Source organism: Panulirus ornatus, chromosome 3 (assembly GCF_036320965.1).
Source record: "Panulirus ornatus isolate Po-2019 chromosome 3, ASM3632096v1, whole genome shotgun sequence".
Classification (NCBI taxonomy): Eukaryota; Metazoa; Arthropoda; class Malacostraca; order Decapoda; family Palinuridae; genus Panulirus; species Panulirus ornatus.
The window spans coordinates 12,574,976-12,594,996 of record NC_092226.1 but is presented as its reverse complement, the minus strand read 5'-3'; the positions used below and the strand labels follow the sequence as shown (position 1 = coordinate 12,594,996).

Below are 20,021 nucleotides of genomic sequence, written 5' to 3'. Positions count from 1 at the left end.
CATTACAGCATTAAAAATGTTATCCTCGAATGCTCTAAGGGATCAATAAGAGGTAAATGGTATGTATCTACTCTATCTCTGTCTAGTACATTGTCACTCTCAATACACTACGGTGACTAATGCAGGACTTGGGCCTCCAAGCTTCACTGCCCTTAAAAACAGCATACCCTCCTGTATGGAAGCAACCCTCTTACTCACATTACTCCATGTTGCCCGTGGTCTAGCCCTTCCCCTTATTCATATAAACCTCTATGATTCCTTCAACACCTTTTCTTTATCCTGTATCCCCTAACACCTGGGAACTTCATCTTAAATTCTTTAGCCATTACTATCTGTCTCATTGCTCCCTTTTAGATTTTCCTTCCTTGTGTATGCTTTCCTCACTCCACAGCCAAACTACACAAAATCCACCTTTACTGTGTTTTGTACTTTCCCTGTCACCAACTTTTCTACACACCCTTCACTTCATTCATTTGGATCTTCTTTTCCATTCTTTTAGCTCCTTTCCTTTATGAATCCTTTATGGATCTCATACCCCCTCTACAATCCTCATTTAGGATGGTTTTCTCCTACATCCAAACCAAACAAAATCCAACTGTACAACTTGCGCTCTTTCTCTGAATTTCCTACTATACATCCAGCATTATTTCTTCCAACAGATTCCTCAACATCTGCAAACTTTTCTTCTTCTCTCATGACTCAAAGCACCAGCCACGTCTACTTTTTTCTACTACAATCATATATTTCAGCATTTATACTCATTATATTCACTTAGTACATTTTCTATTTAACTGAAATACCTCACTCTCTCAAATCTCTCACCATCTAACCATTTCACACATTTTAAAGGTATTCTACCAACACCTATTTACCTGTCTTTCCATTTAGTTTCCTCCTGTACAGTCTTCTGAACTCTCTCTCAGTGTTGTGCAGTTCTTCTATACCATCCATTAACTAAATATCAGCTACATACAGCATTGTAATGCACCTTTCTCTTACATCTATTTATAATTCTATCTCTTTCATCCACCATGACCATCTTTACAACTCCAACCAAAGGAAAACTGAACAACCAAGGGGACACAACATATCTGTGCCTTACCCCAACCTCATTCCCAAACACTTACTCACATGTTCTCTTTCTGAAGATGACATCACTTTGGATCAGTTCCTCCATTCCATATATTCTTAAAATATTCCATAACCTCTTCTTGACAACTCTTTTATATGCTTTTTCCAAAATAATGAAAATTCTTTACATTAATTTTTGTTTTTCTAGCACTTTCTCAAAATTCATCCTAATGGTTATCATATAAAACACACACCCATGCTATCTATCTATATCTCTGATGTTTAGTCCCTTCAGGAACTTCCTCAAGGGGATGGCCATGGCAAAAGTCTCCATAACTGGTGAACTCCAGATCTGCTTCTTAGTCTTTAGTGCCTCACCCTTAACAGGCCACTGGGAAAGGGCAAATCTAGCGGTGTTTTCAGAGGCTCCTACCTACTGTTCATTCCGACTACTTCCACCTAATGTTTCAGCCTACTACTTTTCTCTACCTAATGCTCCCACTTAATGATCCTACCTACTACTTCTACCTAGAATTTCTTCATAATGCTCCTTTTTCATGATCCTACCTGTTGCTCTCACAATCTTGCCAAACTTTTGCCAAAAGGCAGAGCTCACACAAAGCAGTCACCACAGGAAAATCTACATTTATGAAGAATGAGCTGTAAGAGTTAGGTGTCATCAATTGTTATATGTGACAATGAGGGACTGTATGTTTGTGGACAAATACAAGCAGTCCACATGTGGATTAGACAGATCGAAAAGACTACCTGGGTCAGAAGAATGCAACTTGACAACCACTCATGTGCTGGCTCACTACACAGCCCTCACTAATCCCAACACCCAGATGGGTGGTTCCCTGGTCTGTGGCTGCCCACCAACTACTACATACCCATGCCCCTCCTAAAATCTATCCTTCTATTACTCACTCTATTATGTGCAATCTATCTAATTGTCTCAGTCATCACTCTGCCATATGCTATCTAATTATATCTCTGATATCCGTTCTCCCAAAGAACTCCCATCAAGCGGGTGACCATGGCAAAAGAGTTTCCACTTATCCCTGTCCGCACATGCCTCCCTCACATACATTATTCCACGCATTCTTTTACCATTTCTATCCCCCCAGTACTCTTCCACTCTATTTCCCATTATAACAAGTGGGCTTCCTCTCACATCAACCCCTTTAATTGTACCATCATACATTCTGCTTGTAAACTTCCCATCTTGCACTCCTTTCCACATGCCCACACCACCTCAAAGTATTCTGTTTCACCCTTTCTCCCACTCCACAATTCATTCCCTTTTTTGCATTCCCACCATACTACATCTCTCATACATCCCCTAATTTCTTTCTTCATTCCACCTAGTCATACCGCATGCTCCTCTCAAATAACTCATTTCCACAGCATTGATTCTTGACCTCTGTGACTCATTCTATGTCCATGTTTTGCCTGCATAGGTCAGGGTTGGGAGAACTATGCAGTCCCTTCATCTTTTCTTCATTTCTTTACTTACACCTCTACCCTTCCTTATTCTGTCAAGGGACCCAATGACTAACTCTTCCACCCTGTACTGCTCTCTCCCTTATTTCTTCTTCCATATCACCAAACTTACCCAAAATAGCTCCTAAATACTTAAATTCACTCATCTCTTCCAGTCTTTCTCTCCCCATATCTTTAACACAGTTTAGTACACTTTCTTCTTTCACTGTTTATGATTTTACAAAATCTTTACTTTCACTGTTTCCTTTCAAACATCATTACTTTACTTTTACTCACATTCACCTTCAATGACCTATGCCTTCACTCATCATAAATACACAACTTCTGCAACTTCTCTTCACTCTCAGCAAATAGCACAGTATCAGTCACAAACAGGCTTGTCACTAATCTCCATACCTTATCGCTGCACTCCATCTCTGCAACCCCTTTCCCAAGTTTTGCATTCAACTCTCTTATCACTCCATCCATATACAGTTATTTAAAAAAGCATGTTGAAATCATACAGCCCTCCCTCACACCCACATGTATACTGAAACTTTTGTTCAACTCTCCACCCACTCTTACACATGCATTTGCTACTCTACAGAAGGCTTTCACACCTTCCAAAAGTTGTCCACCTATCTTATATATACACTTTTTCTAGATCCATAAAAGTTGCAGAGAACTTCTTACCTTTCATTGGATACTTTCCCAGTCATTTTCATCACGAAAATCTGATCCGAAAACCCTTTTGCTCCTCATTTATTCTGCATTCAGTCACTTCCATCACTGTATCAATCAACACTCTTGCATACACATTCTCTTGTATACTCTCCTGTGACATTAAGTTCAACTGAAATCTACAGTACCTTTTCCTTTCCACCTATGTATGATTACTGCATTCACCTAATACCGACAAATGTCTTCATTCCAGGCTCTTATACATAGTGCATGAAAGCAATAGTGCACCGGTTGTGTACGGTCTTGCCCCCTTCAATGGAAAAAATCTATGTCTCTGACACTCATTCCCTCTGGGAAGTCCCATCAAGGGGGTGGCCACAGAAAAAGTCTCTACTTATCCCTATCCTTACATGCCTCCCTCACATTCATCATTCCATGCATTCTTCCCCCATTTCTCTGCTTCCTGTACTCTTCCATTCTATTTCCCCATTTCACAGGTGGTTTTCTTCTCACACCAACCCAAGTGCTCAAACTACCTCAAAGTTTCACCCACTCTACTATTCCACTGTTCATTCCCTTTGCATTCCCCATCATATCAAATCTTTCACAACCACCCTCATTATATTCTTCATTCCATCTAGTCATACCATACACACACATATATATATATATATATATATATATATATATATATATATATATGTATGTATATACATGTGTATGGGGGTGGGTTGGGCCATTTCTTTCGTCTGTTTCCTTGCGCTACCTCGCAAACGCGGGAGACAGCGACAAAGTATAAAAAAAAAAAAAAAAAAAATATATATTTTTTTCTTTTTTTGCTTTGTCGCTGTCTCCCACGTTTGTGAGGTAGCGCAAGGAAACAGACGAAAGAAATGGCCCAACCCACCCCCATACACATGTATATACATACGTCCACACATGCAAAATATACATACCTACACAGCTTTCCATGGTTTACCCCAGATGCTTCACATGCCCCGATTCAATCCACTGACAGCACGTCAACCCCGGTATACCACATCGCTCCAATTCACTCTATTCCTTGCCCTCCTTTCACCCTCCTGCATGTTCAGGCCCCGATCACACAAAATCTTTTTCACTCCATCTTTCCACCTCCAATTTGGTCTCCCTCTTCTCCTCGTTCCCTCCACCTCCGACACATATATCCTCTTGGTCAATCTTTCCTCACTCATTCTCTCCATGTGCCCAAACCATTTCAAAACACCCTCTTCTGCTCTCTCAACCACGCTCTTTTTATTTCCACACATCTCTCTTACCCTTACGTTACTTACTCGATCAAACCACCTCACACCACACGTTGTCCTCAAACATCTCATTTCCAGCACATCCATCCTCCTGCGCACAACTCTATCCATAGCCCACGCCTCGCAACCATACAACATTGTTGGAACCACTATTCCTTCAAACATACTCATTTTTGCTTTCCGAGATAATGTTCTCGACTTCCACACATTCTTCAAGGCTCCCAGAATTTTCGCCCCCTCCCCCACCCTATGATCCACTTCCGCTTCCATGGTTCCATCCGCTGCCAGATCCACTCCCAGATATCTAAAACACTTCACTTCCTCCAGTTTTTCTCCATTCAAACTCACCTCCCAATTGACTTGACCCTCAACCCTACTGTACCTAATAACCTTGCTCTTATTCACATTTACTCTTAACTTTCTTCTTTCACACACTTTACCAAACTCAGTCACCAGCTTCTGCAGTTTCTCACATGAATCAGCCACCAGCGCTGTATCATCAGCGAACAACAACTGACTCACTTCCCAAGCTCTCTCATCCCCAACAGACTTCATACTTGCCCCTCTTTCCAAAACTCTTGCATTCACCTCCCTAACAACCCCATCCATAAACAAATTAAACAACCATGGAGACATCACACACCCCTGCCGCAAACCTACATTCACTGAGAACCAATCACTTTCCTCTCTTCCTATACGTACACATGCCTTACATCCTCGATAAAAACTTTTCACTGCTTCTAACAACTTGCCTCCCACACCATATATTCTTAATACCTTCCACAGAGCATCTCTATCAACTCTATCATATGCCTTCTCCAGATCCATAAATGCTACATACAAATCCATTTGCTTTTCTATTTTTTTTTTTTTTCCAAAAGAAGGAACAGAGAAGGCGGCCAGGTGAGGATATTCCCTCAAAGGCCCAGTTCTCTGTTCTTAACGCTACCTCGCTAACGCGGGAAATGGCGAATAGTTTGAAAGAAAGAAAAAGAAATATATATATATATATATATATATATATATATATATATATATATATATATATATATATATATATATATTTTCAACAATCAAAACAAAGCACAGCATAATATTTCAGTGCTTTTAATGTGTTCTTTATAATATTGCATTCATATATTATTCAAGATGATTCAAATAAGAAATACTGCCTTTAAGTCAAAATATAATGCATACTGTGGAATAGTCCGCAGGGCTTGGATGTGGATGTAGCCTCTAGTTTCAGTGCATTAAACATACTGTTTATTTCTTGTACCATTCTAAAACTCATCTTAGGCACCTCATGTCTTGCACCTGTTCTAATGCAAGAAATGCTATTGCTGCCAGCAGGTAGGGTGAGGAGGTAATGCCTTAATATGCATGGATAGATGGGTTTGAATAACATAAGAAATTAAGTCAATGTTGTATTTCAATTATATATAGCAACTTGAGCAATTTATTTAAATCTTATGCAAGCTTTAATATCAAATGTATCCAAATATCATAAATATGGACTAAAAAAAAAAAGACAGCATTTGATAGGCAAAATGAAGTCGAAACTGAAATCTTAAGGGTTTACTGAGGAATATATTTACATAACAGACCACCTCACCCTTGAAAAAACAAATGTGTGTATACTCTGACTCTGATAACCCTTGCAAAATGCAAAACACCTCATATACAGCAACCTTGTGGGAATACACTGCACAATGTACTCAATCTTTTTCAAAAAGTTCCCTCATAAAAACAGAACAGCAGTAAGATATTGAAAAATCAGCTAAACCATATGTACCATAAATTGAATCTTAACCTATGTGCCTGGGCCCTTGAGGTCAAGTTTACAGCACCTTATTCCATCATTTCACTCTACTTTACTTGGGATCACATGTAGAACTGTAGGGTAAGGCACTGTGGACGTATCTTCATGACCCAGGCACACAGGCTCAAATCCTTATTACAATACATATTCATTTAACAATAATTGCAAACTGCTTAGTCTGCTCATATATGAGGCAAAGACTGGAGTAGGAACAGTGAAATAATTTGTCTTACACTTTCATGATATGACTAAACAGGTCATAAAAATATAACACCTGATAACTGTCATCCTGATAAGGAGAATAAATATAGTATATCAGGCATATCACATCATACTGGTATTCCTATGTGTGAGAGGCTTCTCATACCTGAGAAACACTGCTCCTGCACAATGAGAAAAATTAACTAAATAATCCTTAGCTTATGGTAATTATGATTCATTATAAGAATGTTTTTGGTGGTTTTACAGTTTTTCAATATTTACTAATATCTAAATTGACCTACATTATATATTTCGATAAGAATTATCACTGTACCTACAGCTGAAATACTTCTAGTAAAAGTATACCATAAATGCAATCACAAATATAATCACTATATATTTATGACTTAACAATCAAGTTTAAGATAATCTCTTCACAAGCCACATTTCAATCCTGAGTCTAATCATCTATTTCTAGTTTCATTTTTCCTTAAATATTCCAGTAGCATTTTTCTTTATCACAAAATGAGATCACTAGGAGGGTGGTAAGTTGAAGATTTGAGACCTGCCATTCAATTGCTGGACCAGTAGTTTCATGAACCGCTGGAGTGGATAAGGCTTTCAAACATGTCAAGTAGGCGTCTTACCTCCTTACTGAAATGCAAATTAGGTAAAGTCAGCATTTTGGCCTGACAGAAAATCACTTTAGTTGGCTGAATGATTTCTGTACTCATGTCAGAAACTTGAAAGACAAATGCTAAGGAGTCAAAACAGGTGAACCCTGATACAACATGCCTAACTCTGCTAACACATTATCCATTTTCATATTCTAAACCCTTCAATCACTCTACCTGTATTCATGAACTGAGATCCCCTACTACTGGGGTATGGGTGGGGATTATATGGGAGTTGCATCCCTTTACAAGACATAGGCTCAAGTGACCTCCAGGCATGACAAACGGAAAAAATAACACAGTTTGTGTAAATGTTGATGCTATGGCCAAAGTTTCCATAATTCTACTTATATATAAGCAGTCTGTTGTGGATGAGAGGGCTTGGGAAGTGAGTTAGTTGTTGTTCGCTGATGATACAGCACTGGTAGCTGATTCATGTGAGAAACTGCAGAAGCTGGTGACTGAGTTTGGCAAAATGTGTGAAAAAAGAAAGTTGAGAGTAAATGTGAATAAGAGCAAGGTTATTAGGTTCAGTAGGGTTGAGGGACAAGTTAATTGGGAAGTAAGTTTGAATGGAGAAAAAACTGGAGGAAGTGAAGTGTTTTAGATATCTGGGAGTGGATTTAGCAGTGGATGGAACCATGGAAGTGAGTCACAGGGTGGGGAGGAAGTGAAGGTTCTGGGAGCATTGAAGAATGTGTGGAAGGAGAGAACGTTATCTCAGAGAGCAAAAATGGGTATTTTTGAAGGAATAGTGGTTCCAACAATGTTTTATTATATGGTTGCGAGGCATGGGCTATAGATAGGATTGTGCGGAGGAGGGTGGATGTGTTGGAAATGAAACGTTTGAGGACAATATGTGGTGTGAGGTGGTTTGATCGAGTAAGTAATGAAAGGGTAAGAGAGATGTGTGGTAATAAAGAGTGTGGTTGAGAGAGCAGAAGAGGGTGTGTTGAAATGGTTTGGACACATGGAGAGAATGAGTAAGGAAAGATTGAGAAAGAGGATAAATATGTCAGAGGTGGAGGGAAGTTGAAGCAGGAGAACAAACTGGAAAGGAAGGATGGAGTGAAAAAAAATTTTGAGCAATCAGGGCCTGAACATGCAGAAGGATGAAAGGCGTGTAAGGAATAAACTGAATTGGAACGATGTGTATAACAGAGTCGCATGCTGTCAATGGACTGAACCAGAGCATGTGAAGCATAAACTATGGAGAGTTTTCTGGGGCCTGGATGTGGAAAGGGAGCTTTGGTTTCGGTGCATATATATTTATTCATCCTCCTCGAAGGCTCAGATTGGGCTGTCTAAATATGTGTGGATGTAACAAAGATGAGAAAAAGAAGAGATAGGTAGTATGTTTAAGGAAAAGAACCTAGATGTTTTGGCTTTGAGTGAAACAAAGCTAAAGGGTAAAGGGGAAGAGTGGTTGGGAGTCTTGGGAGTAAAGCCAGAGGTTGGTAAGAGGACAAGAAAAAAGGAAGGAGAAGCACTAATCCTGAAGCAGGTGTTGTGGGAGTATATGATAGACGGTAAGAAAGTAAAATCTAAATTGATACGGGTAAAACTGAAAGTGGATGAAGAGAGATGGGGGATTATTGGTGCCTATGCACCTGGTTATGAGAAGAAAGATAATGAGAGGCAAGTTTTTTGGGAGCAGCTTATTGAGTGTGTTAGCAGCTTTGATGCACGAGACCAGGTTATAGTGATGGGTGATTTGAATACAAAGGTGAGTAATGTGGCAGTAGAGGGTATAATTGGTATACATGGGGTGTTCATGTTGTAAATGAAAATGGTGAAGAGCTTGTTGATTTACGTGCAGAAAAAGGACTGGTGATTGGGAATACCTGGTTCAAAAAGAGATATACATAAGTACACGTATGTAAGTATGTATGTATATGTGCGTGTGTGGGCATGTATGTATATATGTGTGTATGTGGGTGGGTTGGGCCATTCTCTCGTCTGTTTCCTTGCGCTACCTCGCTAACACGGGAGACAGCGACAGAGTATAATAATAATAATAATAAAAAATAATACGTATGTAAGTAGGAGAGATGGCCAGAGAGCATTATTGGATTACATGTTAACTGATAAATGTGTGAAACAGAGACTTTTGGATGTTAAAGTGCTGAGAGGGGCAAGTGGAGGGATGCCTGATCATTATCTTATGGAGGCGAATGTGAAGCTTTGCAGAGGTTTTCAGAAAAAAAGAGAAAAAGTTGTGGTGAAGAGAGTGGTGAGAGTAAGTGAGCTTGGAAAGGAGACTTGTGTGAGGAAGTATCAGGAGAGACTGAGTGCAGAATGGGAAAAAGGTGAGAGCAAATGACATAAGGGGAATGGGTGGAGGAATGGGATGTATTTAGGGAAGCAGTGATGGCTTGCACAAAGGTGCAAGAGGTGAAAAAGAAGGCAAATGAGAGTTGGGGTGAGAGAGTAGCATCAAATTTTAGGGAGAATTAAAAGATGTTTTGGAAGGAGGTAAATAAAGTGCATACGACAAGAGAACAAATGAGAACATCAGTGAAGGGGGCTAATGGGGAGGTAATAACAAGTAGTTGTGAAGTGAGAAGATGGAGTGAGTATTCTGAAGGTTTGATAATGTGTTTGATGATAAGAGTGGCAGATACAGGGTGTTTTGGTCGAGGTGGTGTGCGAAGGGAGAGGGTTAGAGAATGGTTTGGTAAACAGAGAAGAGGTAGTGAAAGCTTTGCAGATGATGAAAGCCGGCAAGGCGATGGGTCTAGATGGTACTGAAGTGGAATCTATTAAAAAAAGGGAGTGACTGTGTTGTTGACTGGTTAGTAAAGATATTCAATGTATGTATGGTTCATGGTGAAGTGCCTGAGGATTGGTGGAATGCATGCACAGTGCCACTGTACGTACAAAGGCAAAGGTGATAAAGGTGAGTGTTCAATTTACAAAGGTATACGTTTGTTGAGTATTCCTGGGAAATTATATGGGAGGGTATTGATTGAGAGGGCAAAGGCATATACGGAGCATCAGATTGGGGAAGAGCAGTGTGGTTTCAGAAGTGGTAGAGGATGTGTGGATCAAGTGTTTGCTTTGAAGAATGTATGTGAGAAATACTTAGAAAAACAGATGGATTTGTATGTAGCATTTATGGATGTGGAGAAGGCATATGATAGAGTTGACAGAGATGCTTTGTGGAGGGTATTAGAGTATATGCTTTGGAAGGTAAGTTGCTAGAAGCAGTGAAAAGTTTTCATCAAGGATGTAAGGCATGTGTATGAATAGGAAGAGAGGAAAGTGACTGGTTCCCAATGAATGTCGGTTTGTGGCAGGGGTGCGTGATGCCTCCATGGTTGTTCAATTTGTTTATGGATAGGGTTGTCAGGGAGGTGAATGCAAGAGTTTTGGAGAGAGGGGCAAGTATGCAATCTGATGTGGATGAGAGGGCTTGGGAAGTGAGTCAGTTGTTGTTCGCTGATGATACCAAGAAAAATATAAAAAATTGCAGGTATTTTTCAGGCAAAATCAAATGCTTCTACACTTCAAATAAACATGGAAACTATCCAATAATGATTCCCCTACCAACAGATACTCAATCGATACAAAATGAATCTTCAGGAAATGTTTTTCAATTGTAAGCATTTATCGACTCAATTACGGGTCATAAAGAGTGTGAAACAATATTTCAACTCCAGATTCATATTTTCCATAAATGATATTCATTATACTGAGTTTTTCAAGCAAATCTACTTTCCTGAGAAAAACACTAAAAATTTTTATCGCAAAAAACTTTTTGTGTCATAAAGATAATATTACATAATCAATCAATTCTGTCTGATATCATCATAGATATTGTCTCATAATTCCTGTCCAAGCTATTTGATATCCAATGAATATGAAGCGACTGATCAGATTTAACAACTTGATTATAGGTGATAAAGATGGGCAAAACTTACTCAACCCGATATTCGTATTCAGCATGAAACATTCCACATACTGTGGTTTTTACACAAATTAATTTCGAGAAAAATGACAAAAATTGCGGGTAATAGTTGAGGGCATTTTTTAGTCCAAATTAATTTTTGTCTCAAAAGTAAAATATAACCTAATCATATAACCTAAATATATATAACTTAATCATATAACCTAAATATAACCTAAAATATAACCTAAATGCTTCTATACTTCAAATAATCATGGAAAATATCTGATAATAACCCCCCTATCCAATACATACCCAAGAGATGCAAAGTGAATCTTCAGGAAATGTTTTTGAACTGTAAATATTTACGGGTCATAAACAACACGAAACAATATTCCAACTCCAGATTTGTATTTTGCATGAATGATATTCAATATACTGAGTTCTTCAAGCAAATTTATTTCCCTGAGAAAAATACTTTAGTGTTAAAATCATAAACATAACTATATTATATCATAACTATATGATTATATCATGGAAAAAGTCTCATAATCCTTGTCGAAGCCGATAGATACCCAGTAAGTACGAAGCGAATGCTCAGAAAATGTTTCAAAATTGTAATGATTTAACAACTTGATTATTGGTGATAAAGACAGGGCAAAACTTACTCAACCCCATACTCATATTCAGCATGAAACACACTCTGTATACTTGAGGTTTTTACACCAATTTATATCCCTGACAAAAATGCCAAAATTTAAGAGAAATTATTTGAGGGCATTTATTAGTCCAAAAACATTTTTTATCACAAAAGTGAAACATAACCTAATCAGATGCTTCCATACTTCAAAAAATCATGGAAAATCTCTGATAATACTTCCCCTAGCCAATAGACAACCAACAGATACAAAGTGGATCTTCAGGAAATGTTTTAGAACTGTAAAAATTTAATGACTCAATTATGGGACATAGAGACTGTGAAAAAATATTTCAACTCCAGATTCGTATATTGCATGAATGATATTCAATGTACTAAGTTCTTCAAGCAAATCTATTCCACTGAGAAAAATATCAAAAATTGCAAGTAACAGTTCAGGGTATATTCTATTACAAAAAATTTTGTCAAAATTGTAATACAACATAATCAATCGATTTATCCACTCAATTATGGGTCATAAAGACCGCACAACAATATTTCAACTCCAGATTCGTATTTTCCATGAATAATATTCTTTATACTGCGTTTGTCATACAAATTCATTTTCCTGAGAAAAATACCAAAAATTGCAGGTAATAGTTCAGGGTATTTTTTTATTGCAAAACAATTTTTGTCAAAATTGTAATATAACATAATCAATCACCTCTATACCTGATATAACAACAGAAAATGTCTAATAATTCTTGTCCAAGTGGAAAAATACCCAATAAATACGAAGCAAATGATCAGAAAATATTTCAAAATTGTAAAGATGCACCGACTTGATTATAGGTGATAACGACGGGCAAACACTTACTCAACCCTATATTTGTATTCAGCATGAAACACATTCAGTATACTATGGATTTTATGAAAATTCATATCACGAGAAAAATGCCAAAAATTGCTGGTAGTAGTTCAGGGTATTTTTTTAGCACAAAATATTTTTTGTTTCATGAAAGAAATTTAACCCAATCAAATGCTTCTACACTTCGAACAAACATGGGAAATATCTAATAATGATTCCCCTAGCCAACAAATACCCAATCAATACAAAGTGAATCTTCAGGAAATGTTTTTGAACTGTGTACAAATCTCGACTCAGTTACGGGTCATAAAGACCGTGAAACAATATTTCAACTCCAGATTCATATTTTACATAAAAGATATTCATTATACTGGGTCTTTCCAGTACATCTATCTTCCTGATATAACCATGGAAAATGTCTCATAATTCTTGTCCAAGTGGAAAAATACCCAATACATATGAAGTGAACGATCAGAAAATGTTTCAAAATTGTAAATATTTAACGACTTGACTATCGGTGATAAAGATGGGCAGACACTTAGTCATCCCTATATTCATACTTAGCATGAAACACATTCTATATACTGTGATTTTTATGCAAATTTATATTCCCAAGACAAATGCCAAAAATTGCAGGTAATAGTTCAGGGTATTTTTTTTAGCCCAAAGGACATTTTGTTTAAGAAAGGAAATATAACCTAAACAAATGCCTCTATATTTCAAATAATCATGGAAAATATCTAATAATGATTCCACGAGCCAATACATACCCAATAGATGCAAAGTAAATCTTCAGGAAAAGTTTTAGCGATGTAAACATTTAAGGACAATTACATGTCATATAGACCACGAAACAATATTTCAACTCCAGACTCATATTTTACATAAAACATATTCATTATACTGGGTTTTTCAAGAAAATCTATTTCCCTGAGAAAAATACCAAAAATTGCAGGGTATTTTTTAGTACAAAAAATTTTTGTCACAAAAAATGTAAGGCATATGTACGTGTAGGAAGAGAGGAAAGTGATTGGTTCTCAGTGAACGTAGGTTTGCGGCAGGGGTGTGTGATGTCTCCATGGTTGTTTAATTTGTTTATATATGGGGTTGTTAGGGAGGTGAATGCAAGAGTTTTGGAAAGAGGGGCAAGTATGAAGTCTGTTGGGGATGAGAGAGCTTGGGAAGTGAGTCAGTTGTTGTTCGCTGATGATACAGCGCTGGTGGCTGATTCATGTGAGAAACTGCAGAAGCTGGTGACTGAGTTTGGTAAAGTGTGTGAAAGAAGAAAGTTAAGAGTAAATGTGAATAAGAGCAAGGTTATTAGGTACAGTAGGGTTGAGGGTCAAGTCAATTGGGAGGTAAGTTTGAATGGAGAAAAACTGGAGGTAAGTTTGAATGGAGAAAAACTGGAGGAAGTAAAGTCTTTTAGATATCTGGGAGTGGATCTGGCAGCGGATGGAACCATGGAAGCGGAAGTGAATCATAGGGTGGGGGAGGGGGCGAAAATCCGGGAGCCTTGAAGAATGTGTGGAAGTCGAGAACATCATCTCAGAAAGCAAAAATGGCTATGTTTGAAGGAATAGTGGTTCCAACAATGTTGTATGGTTGCGAGGCGTGGGCTATGGATAGAGTTGTGCGCAGGAGGGTGGATGTGCTGGAAATGAGATGTTTGAGGACAATATGTGGTTTGATCGAGTAAGTAATGTAAGGGTAAGAGAGATGTGTGGAAATAAAAAGAGCGTGGTTGAGAGAGCAGAAGAGGGTGTTTTGAAATGGTTTGGGCACATGGAGAGAATGAGTGAGGAAAGATTGACCAAGAGGATATATGTGTCGGAGGTGGAGGGAACGAGGAGAAGTGGGAGACCAAATTGGAGGTGGAAAGATGGAGTGAAAAAGATTTTGTGTGATCGGGGCCTGAACATGCAGGAGGGTGAAAGGAGGGCAAGGAATAGAGTGAATTGGATCGATGTGGTATACCGGGGTTGACGTGCTGTCAGTGGATTGAATCGGGGCATGTGAAGCGTCTGGGGTAAACCATGGAAAGCTGTGTAGGTATGTATTTTTGCGTGTGTGGAAGTATGTATATACATGTGTATGGGGGTGGGTTGGGCCATTTCTTTCGTCTGTTTCCTTGCACTACCTCGCAAGCGCGGGAGACAGCAGCAAAAAAAAAAAAAAAAAAAGGAAAAAAACAATAAATATGAAGCTAATGATCACAAAATGTTTCAAAATTGTAAAGATGAAACAACTTGACTACAGGTGATAAAGATGGGGAACACTTACTCAACCCTATACCCATATTCAGCATGAAACACATTCCGTAAATGTGGTTTTTGCACAAATTTACATCCCCGAGAAAAATACCATGATATGTTTTTCACCCAAAATTCTTTGTTTCAAAGGTAAAATATAACCAAATCAAATGCTTCCACACTTCAAATAAACATCTAATAAATATCTAATAATGATTCCCCTAACAAACAGATACCAAGTCACTACAAAGAGTATCTTCACGAAATGTTTTTGATCTGTAAACTTTTATCGACTCAATTACAAGTCATAAAGACCACGAAACAATATTTCAACTCCAGGCTGGTATTTTGCATGAATGATATTCATCATACTGAGTTTTTCAAGCAAATCTATTTTCCTGAGAAAAATACTAAAAATTGCAGGTAATAGTTCAGTGTATTTTTCATCACGAAAAAATCGTCAAAATTATAACACAACATAATTGATTCTATACCTGGTATAATCATGGAAAATGTCTCATAATTCTTGTCCAAGCTGATAGATACCCAATAAATACGAAGTGAATGACCAGTAAATTCTTCATGATTGTAAAGATTTAATGACTTAATCATAAGTGATAAAGATGGGCAAACATTTACTCAGCATGAAAAACACCCCTTATTCTAAGGTTTTAAAGCAAATTCATATCCCGAGAAAAATGCTAAAAAATTGTGGGTAACAGTTCAAGGAAAGTTTTAGTCGAAAAAACTTTAAACTTTTCAAGAATGAAATATAACCTAATCAAATGCTTCTATACTTCAAATAATCACGGAAAATATTGGATAATACTTCCCCTACCCAAAAGACACTCAGTAGATACAAAGTGAACCTTCAGGAAATGTTTTAGAGCTGTAAACATTAAACAATTCAATTACGGGTCATAAACACCGCAAAATGATAATTCAACTCCAGATTCGTATTTCGCATAAATGATATTCATTATACTGAGATTTCAAGCAAATCTATTTCTCCATGACAAATACCAAAAACTGCAGGTAACCAGGTTATTTTTTAGCCCAAAGGACTTTTGTTTAAAAAATGAAATATAATGTAATCAAATGCTTCTACACTTCAAATGATCATGAAAAATATCTAATAATGATTCCCTGAGCCAATAGATACTACACAAAGTGAATCTTCAGGAAATGTTTTAGTAATGTAAAAATTTCATGTTTCAATTACAGGTCATAAAGACTGAAAAAATATTTCAACTCTAGATTCCTATTTTGCAAGAATGATATTCATTATACTGAGTTTTTCAAGCAAATCTATTTCTCTGAGAAAAATACTAAAATTGCAGGTAAAAGTTTAGGGTATTTTTCTATCGCAAAGAACATCGTGACAAAATTGTAACATAACATAATGAACCAATTCTATACCTGATATAATCATGGAAATTGTCTCTAGATACCCAATATATATGAAGCGAATGATCAGAAAATGTTTTAAAATTGTAAAGATGTAACAACTTAATTATAGGTGATAAAGACGGGCAAACACTTATTCAAAAATTCGTATTTAGTATGAAACACATACCATATACTAAGGTATTTACACATATCTATATTCCTGAGAAAAATGCCAAAATTTAAGGGTAATAGTTCAGGGTATTTTTTTTTTTTTGTCCAAAAAATTCTTTGTCTCAAAAATGAAATATAACTTAATAAAATGCTTCTATACTTTAAATAATCATGGACAATATCTGATAATACTTCCCCTAGCCAAAAGATACCTAGTAGATACAAAGTTAATCTTCAGGAAATGTTCTAGAACTGTAAACATTTAATGACTCAAATATGGGACATAAAGACTACAAAACAATATTTCAACTCCAGATTCATATTTTGCATGAATGATAATCAACAAACTGAGTTCTTCAAGGAAATCTATTTCCCTGAGAAAAATTCTAAAAATTGCAGGAAATAGTTCAGGGTATTTCTTTTATCACAAAAAAACTTTGGAGTCAAAACTGTAACATAACATAATAAATCACTCCTATAACTGATATAATATAGAAAAAGTCTCATAATTCTTGTCCAAGCTGATAGATACCCAATAAATACGAAGCAAATGATCACAAAATGCTTCAAAATTATATAGATTAACGACTCGATTATAGGTGATAAAGACGGGCAAAACTCACTCAACCCTTTATCTGTGTTGAGCATGAAACATTCTGTATACTGTGGTTTCACACAAATTCATTTCACTGAAAAAAATGACAAAAATTGTGGGTAATAGTTGAGGGTATCTTTTACTCCTAAATATTTTGTTTCAAAAATGAAATATAACCTTTTTAAATGCTTCTATACTTATATAATCATGGAAATATCTGATAACACATCCCTAAACGAAGCTCAAGGGTAAAGGGGAAGAGTGGTTTGGGAATGTCTGGGGAGTAAAGTCAGGGGTTAGTGAGAGGACAAGAGCAAGGGAAGGAGTAGCAATACTCCTGAAACAGGAGTTGTGGGAGTATGTGATAGAATGTAAGAAAGTAAATTCTCGATTAATATGGGTAAAACTGAAAGTTGATGGAGAGAGGTGGGTGATTATTGGTGCATATGCACCTGGGCACGAGAAGAAAGATCATGAGAGGCAAGTGTTTTGGGAGCAGCTGAATGAGTGTATTAGTGGTTTTGATGCACGAGACCGGGTTATAGTGATGGGTGATTTGAATGCAAAGGTGAGTAATGTGGCAGTTGAGGGAATAATTGGTATACATGGGATGTTCAGTGTTGTAAATGGAAATGGTGAAGAGCTTGTAGATTTATGTGCTGAAAAAGGACTGATGATTGGGAATACCTGGTTTAAAAAGCGAGATATACATAAGTATACTTATGTAAGTAGGAGAGATGGCCAGAGAGCGTTATTGGATTACGTGTTAATTGACAGGCATGCAAAAGAGAGACTTTTGGATGTTAATGTGCTGAGAGGTGCAACTGGAGGGATGTCTGATCATTATCTTGTGGAGGCTAAGGTGAAGATTTGTATGGGTTTTCAGAAAAGAAGAGTGAATGTTGGGGTGAAGAGGGTGGTGAGAGTAAGTGAGCTTGGGAAGGAGACCTGTGTGAGGAAGTACCAGGAGAGACTGAGTACAGAATGGAAAAAGGTGAGAACAATGGAAGTAAGGGGAGTGGGGGAGGACTGGGATGTATTTAGGGAATCAGTGATGGATTGCACAAAAGATGCTTGTGGCATGAGAAGAGTGGGAGGTGGGTTGATTAGAAAGGGTAGTGAGTAGTGGGATGAAGTAAGAGTATTAGTGAAAGAGAAGAGAGAGGCATTTGGACGATTTTTGCTGGGAAAAAATGCAATTGAGTGGGAGATGTATAAAAGAAAGAGACAGGAGGTCAAGAGAAAGGTGCAAGAGGTGAAAAAAAAGGGCAAATGAGAGTTGGGGTGAGAGAGTATCATTAAATTTTAGGGAGAATAAAAAGATGTTCTGGAAGGAGGTAAATAAAGTGCGTAAGACAAGGGAGCAAATGGGAACTTCAGTGAAGGGCGCAAATGGGGAGGTGATAACAAGTAGTGGTGATGTGAGAAGGAGATGGAGTGAGTATTTTGAAGGTTTGTTGAATGTGTTTGATGATAGAGTGGCAGATATAGGGTGTTTTGGTCGAGGTGGTGTGCAAAGTGAGAGGGTTAGGGAAAATAATTTGGTAAACAGAGAAGAGGTAGTGAAAGCTTTGCGGAAGATGAAAGCCGGCAAGGCAGCAGGTTTGGATGGTATTGCAGTGGAATTTATTAAAAAAGGGGTGACTGTATTGTTGACTGGTTGGTAAGGTTATTTAATGTATGTATGACTCATGGTGAGGTGCCTGAGGATTGGCGGAATGCGTGCATAGTGCCATTGTACAAAGGCAAAGGGGATAAGAGTGAGTGCTCAAATTACAGAGGTATAAGTTTGTTGAGTATTCCTGGTAAATTATATGGGAGGGAATTGATTGAGAGGGTGAAGGCATGTACAGAGCATCAGATTGGGGAAGAGCAGTGTGGTTTCAGAAGTGGTAGAGGATGTGTGGATCAGGTGTTTGCTTTGAAGAATGTATGTGAGAAATACTTAGAAAAGCAAATGGATTTGTATGTCGCATTTATGGATCTGGAGAAGGCATATGATAGAGTTGATCGAGATGCTCTGTGGAAGGTATTAAGAATATATGGTGTGGGAGGAAAGTTGTTAGAAGCAGTGAAAAGTTTTTATCGAGGATGTAAGGCATGTGTACGTGTAGGAAGAGAGGAAAGTGATTGGTTCTCAGTGAATGTAGGTTTGTGGCAGGGGTGTGTGATGTCTCCATGGTTGTTTAATTTGTTTATGGATGGGGTTGTTAGGGAGGTAAATGCAAGAGTTTTGGAAAGAGGGGCAAGTATGAAGTCTGTTGGGGATGAGAGAGCTTGGGAAGTGAGTCAGTTGTTGTTCGCTGATGATACAGCGCTGGTGGCTGATTCATGTGAGAAACTGCAGAAGCTGGTGACTGAGTTTGGTAAAGTGTGTGGAAGAAGAAAGTTAAGAGTAAATGTAAATAAGAGCAAGGTTATTAGGTACAGTAGGGTTGAGGGTCAAGTCAATTGGGAGGTGAGTTTGAATGGAGAAAAACTGGAGGAAGTGAAGTGTTTTAGATATCTGGGAGTGAATCTGGCAGCGGATGGAACCATGGAAGCGGAAGTGGATCATAGGGTGGGGGAGGGGGCGAAAATTCTGGGGGCCTTGAAGAATGTGTGGAAGTCGAGAACATTATCTCGGAAAGCAAAAATGGGTATGTTTGAAGGAATAGTGGTTCCAACAATGTTGTATGGTTGCGAGGCGTGGGCTATGGATAGAGTTGTGTGTAGGAGGATGGATGTGCTGGAAATGAGATGTTTGAGGACAATGTGTGGTGTGAGGTGGTTTGATCGAGTGAGTAACGTAAGGGTAAGAGAGATGTGTGGAAATAAAAAGATCGTGGTTGAGAGAGCAGAAGAGGGTGTTTTGAAGTGGTTTGGGCACATGGAGAGAATGAGTGAGGAAAGATTGACCAAGAGGATATATGTGTCGGAGGTGGAGGGAACGAAGAGAAGAGGGAGACCAAATTGGAGGTGGAAAGATGGAGTGAAAAAGATTTTGTGTGATCGGGGCCTGAACAT

At 37.9% G+C, this 20,021-nt stretch overlaps 1 protein-coding gene across 1 annotated transcript in view; it reads right to left on the bottom strand.

The window, feature by feature from the left end:
* Nucleotides 1-6,083: 6,083 nt before the first annotated feature.
* Nucleotides 6,084-20,021, bottom strand: part of BORCS6 (BLOC-1 related complex subunit 6) — a 54,553-nt gene continuing 40,615 nt past the window's right edge. The window contains exon 8 of the mRNA XM_071683840.1: nt 6,084-7,194. Coding sequence (XP_071539941.1) covers nt 7,134-7,194 — 61 coding nt within the window. The 3' untranslated portion in view covers nt 6,084-7,133. The remainder of the gene's footprint in view (nt 7,195-20,021) is intronic.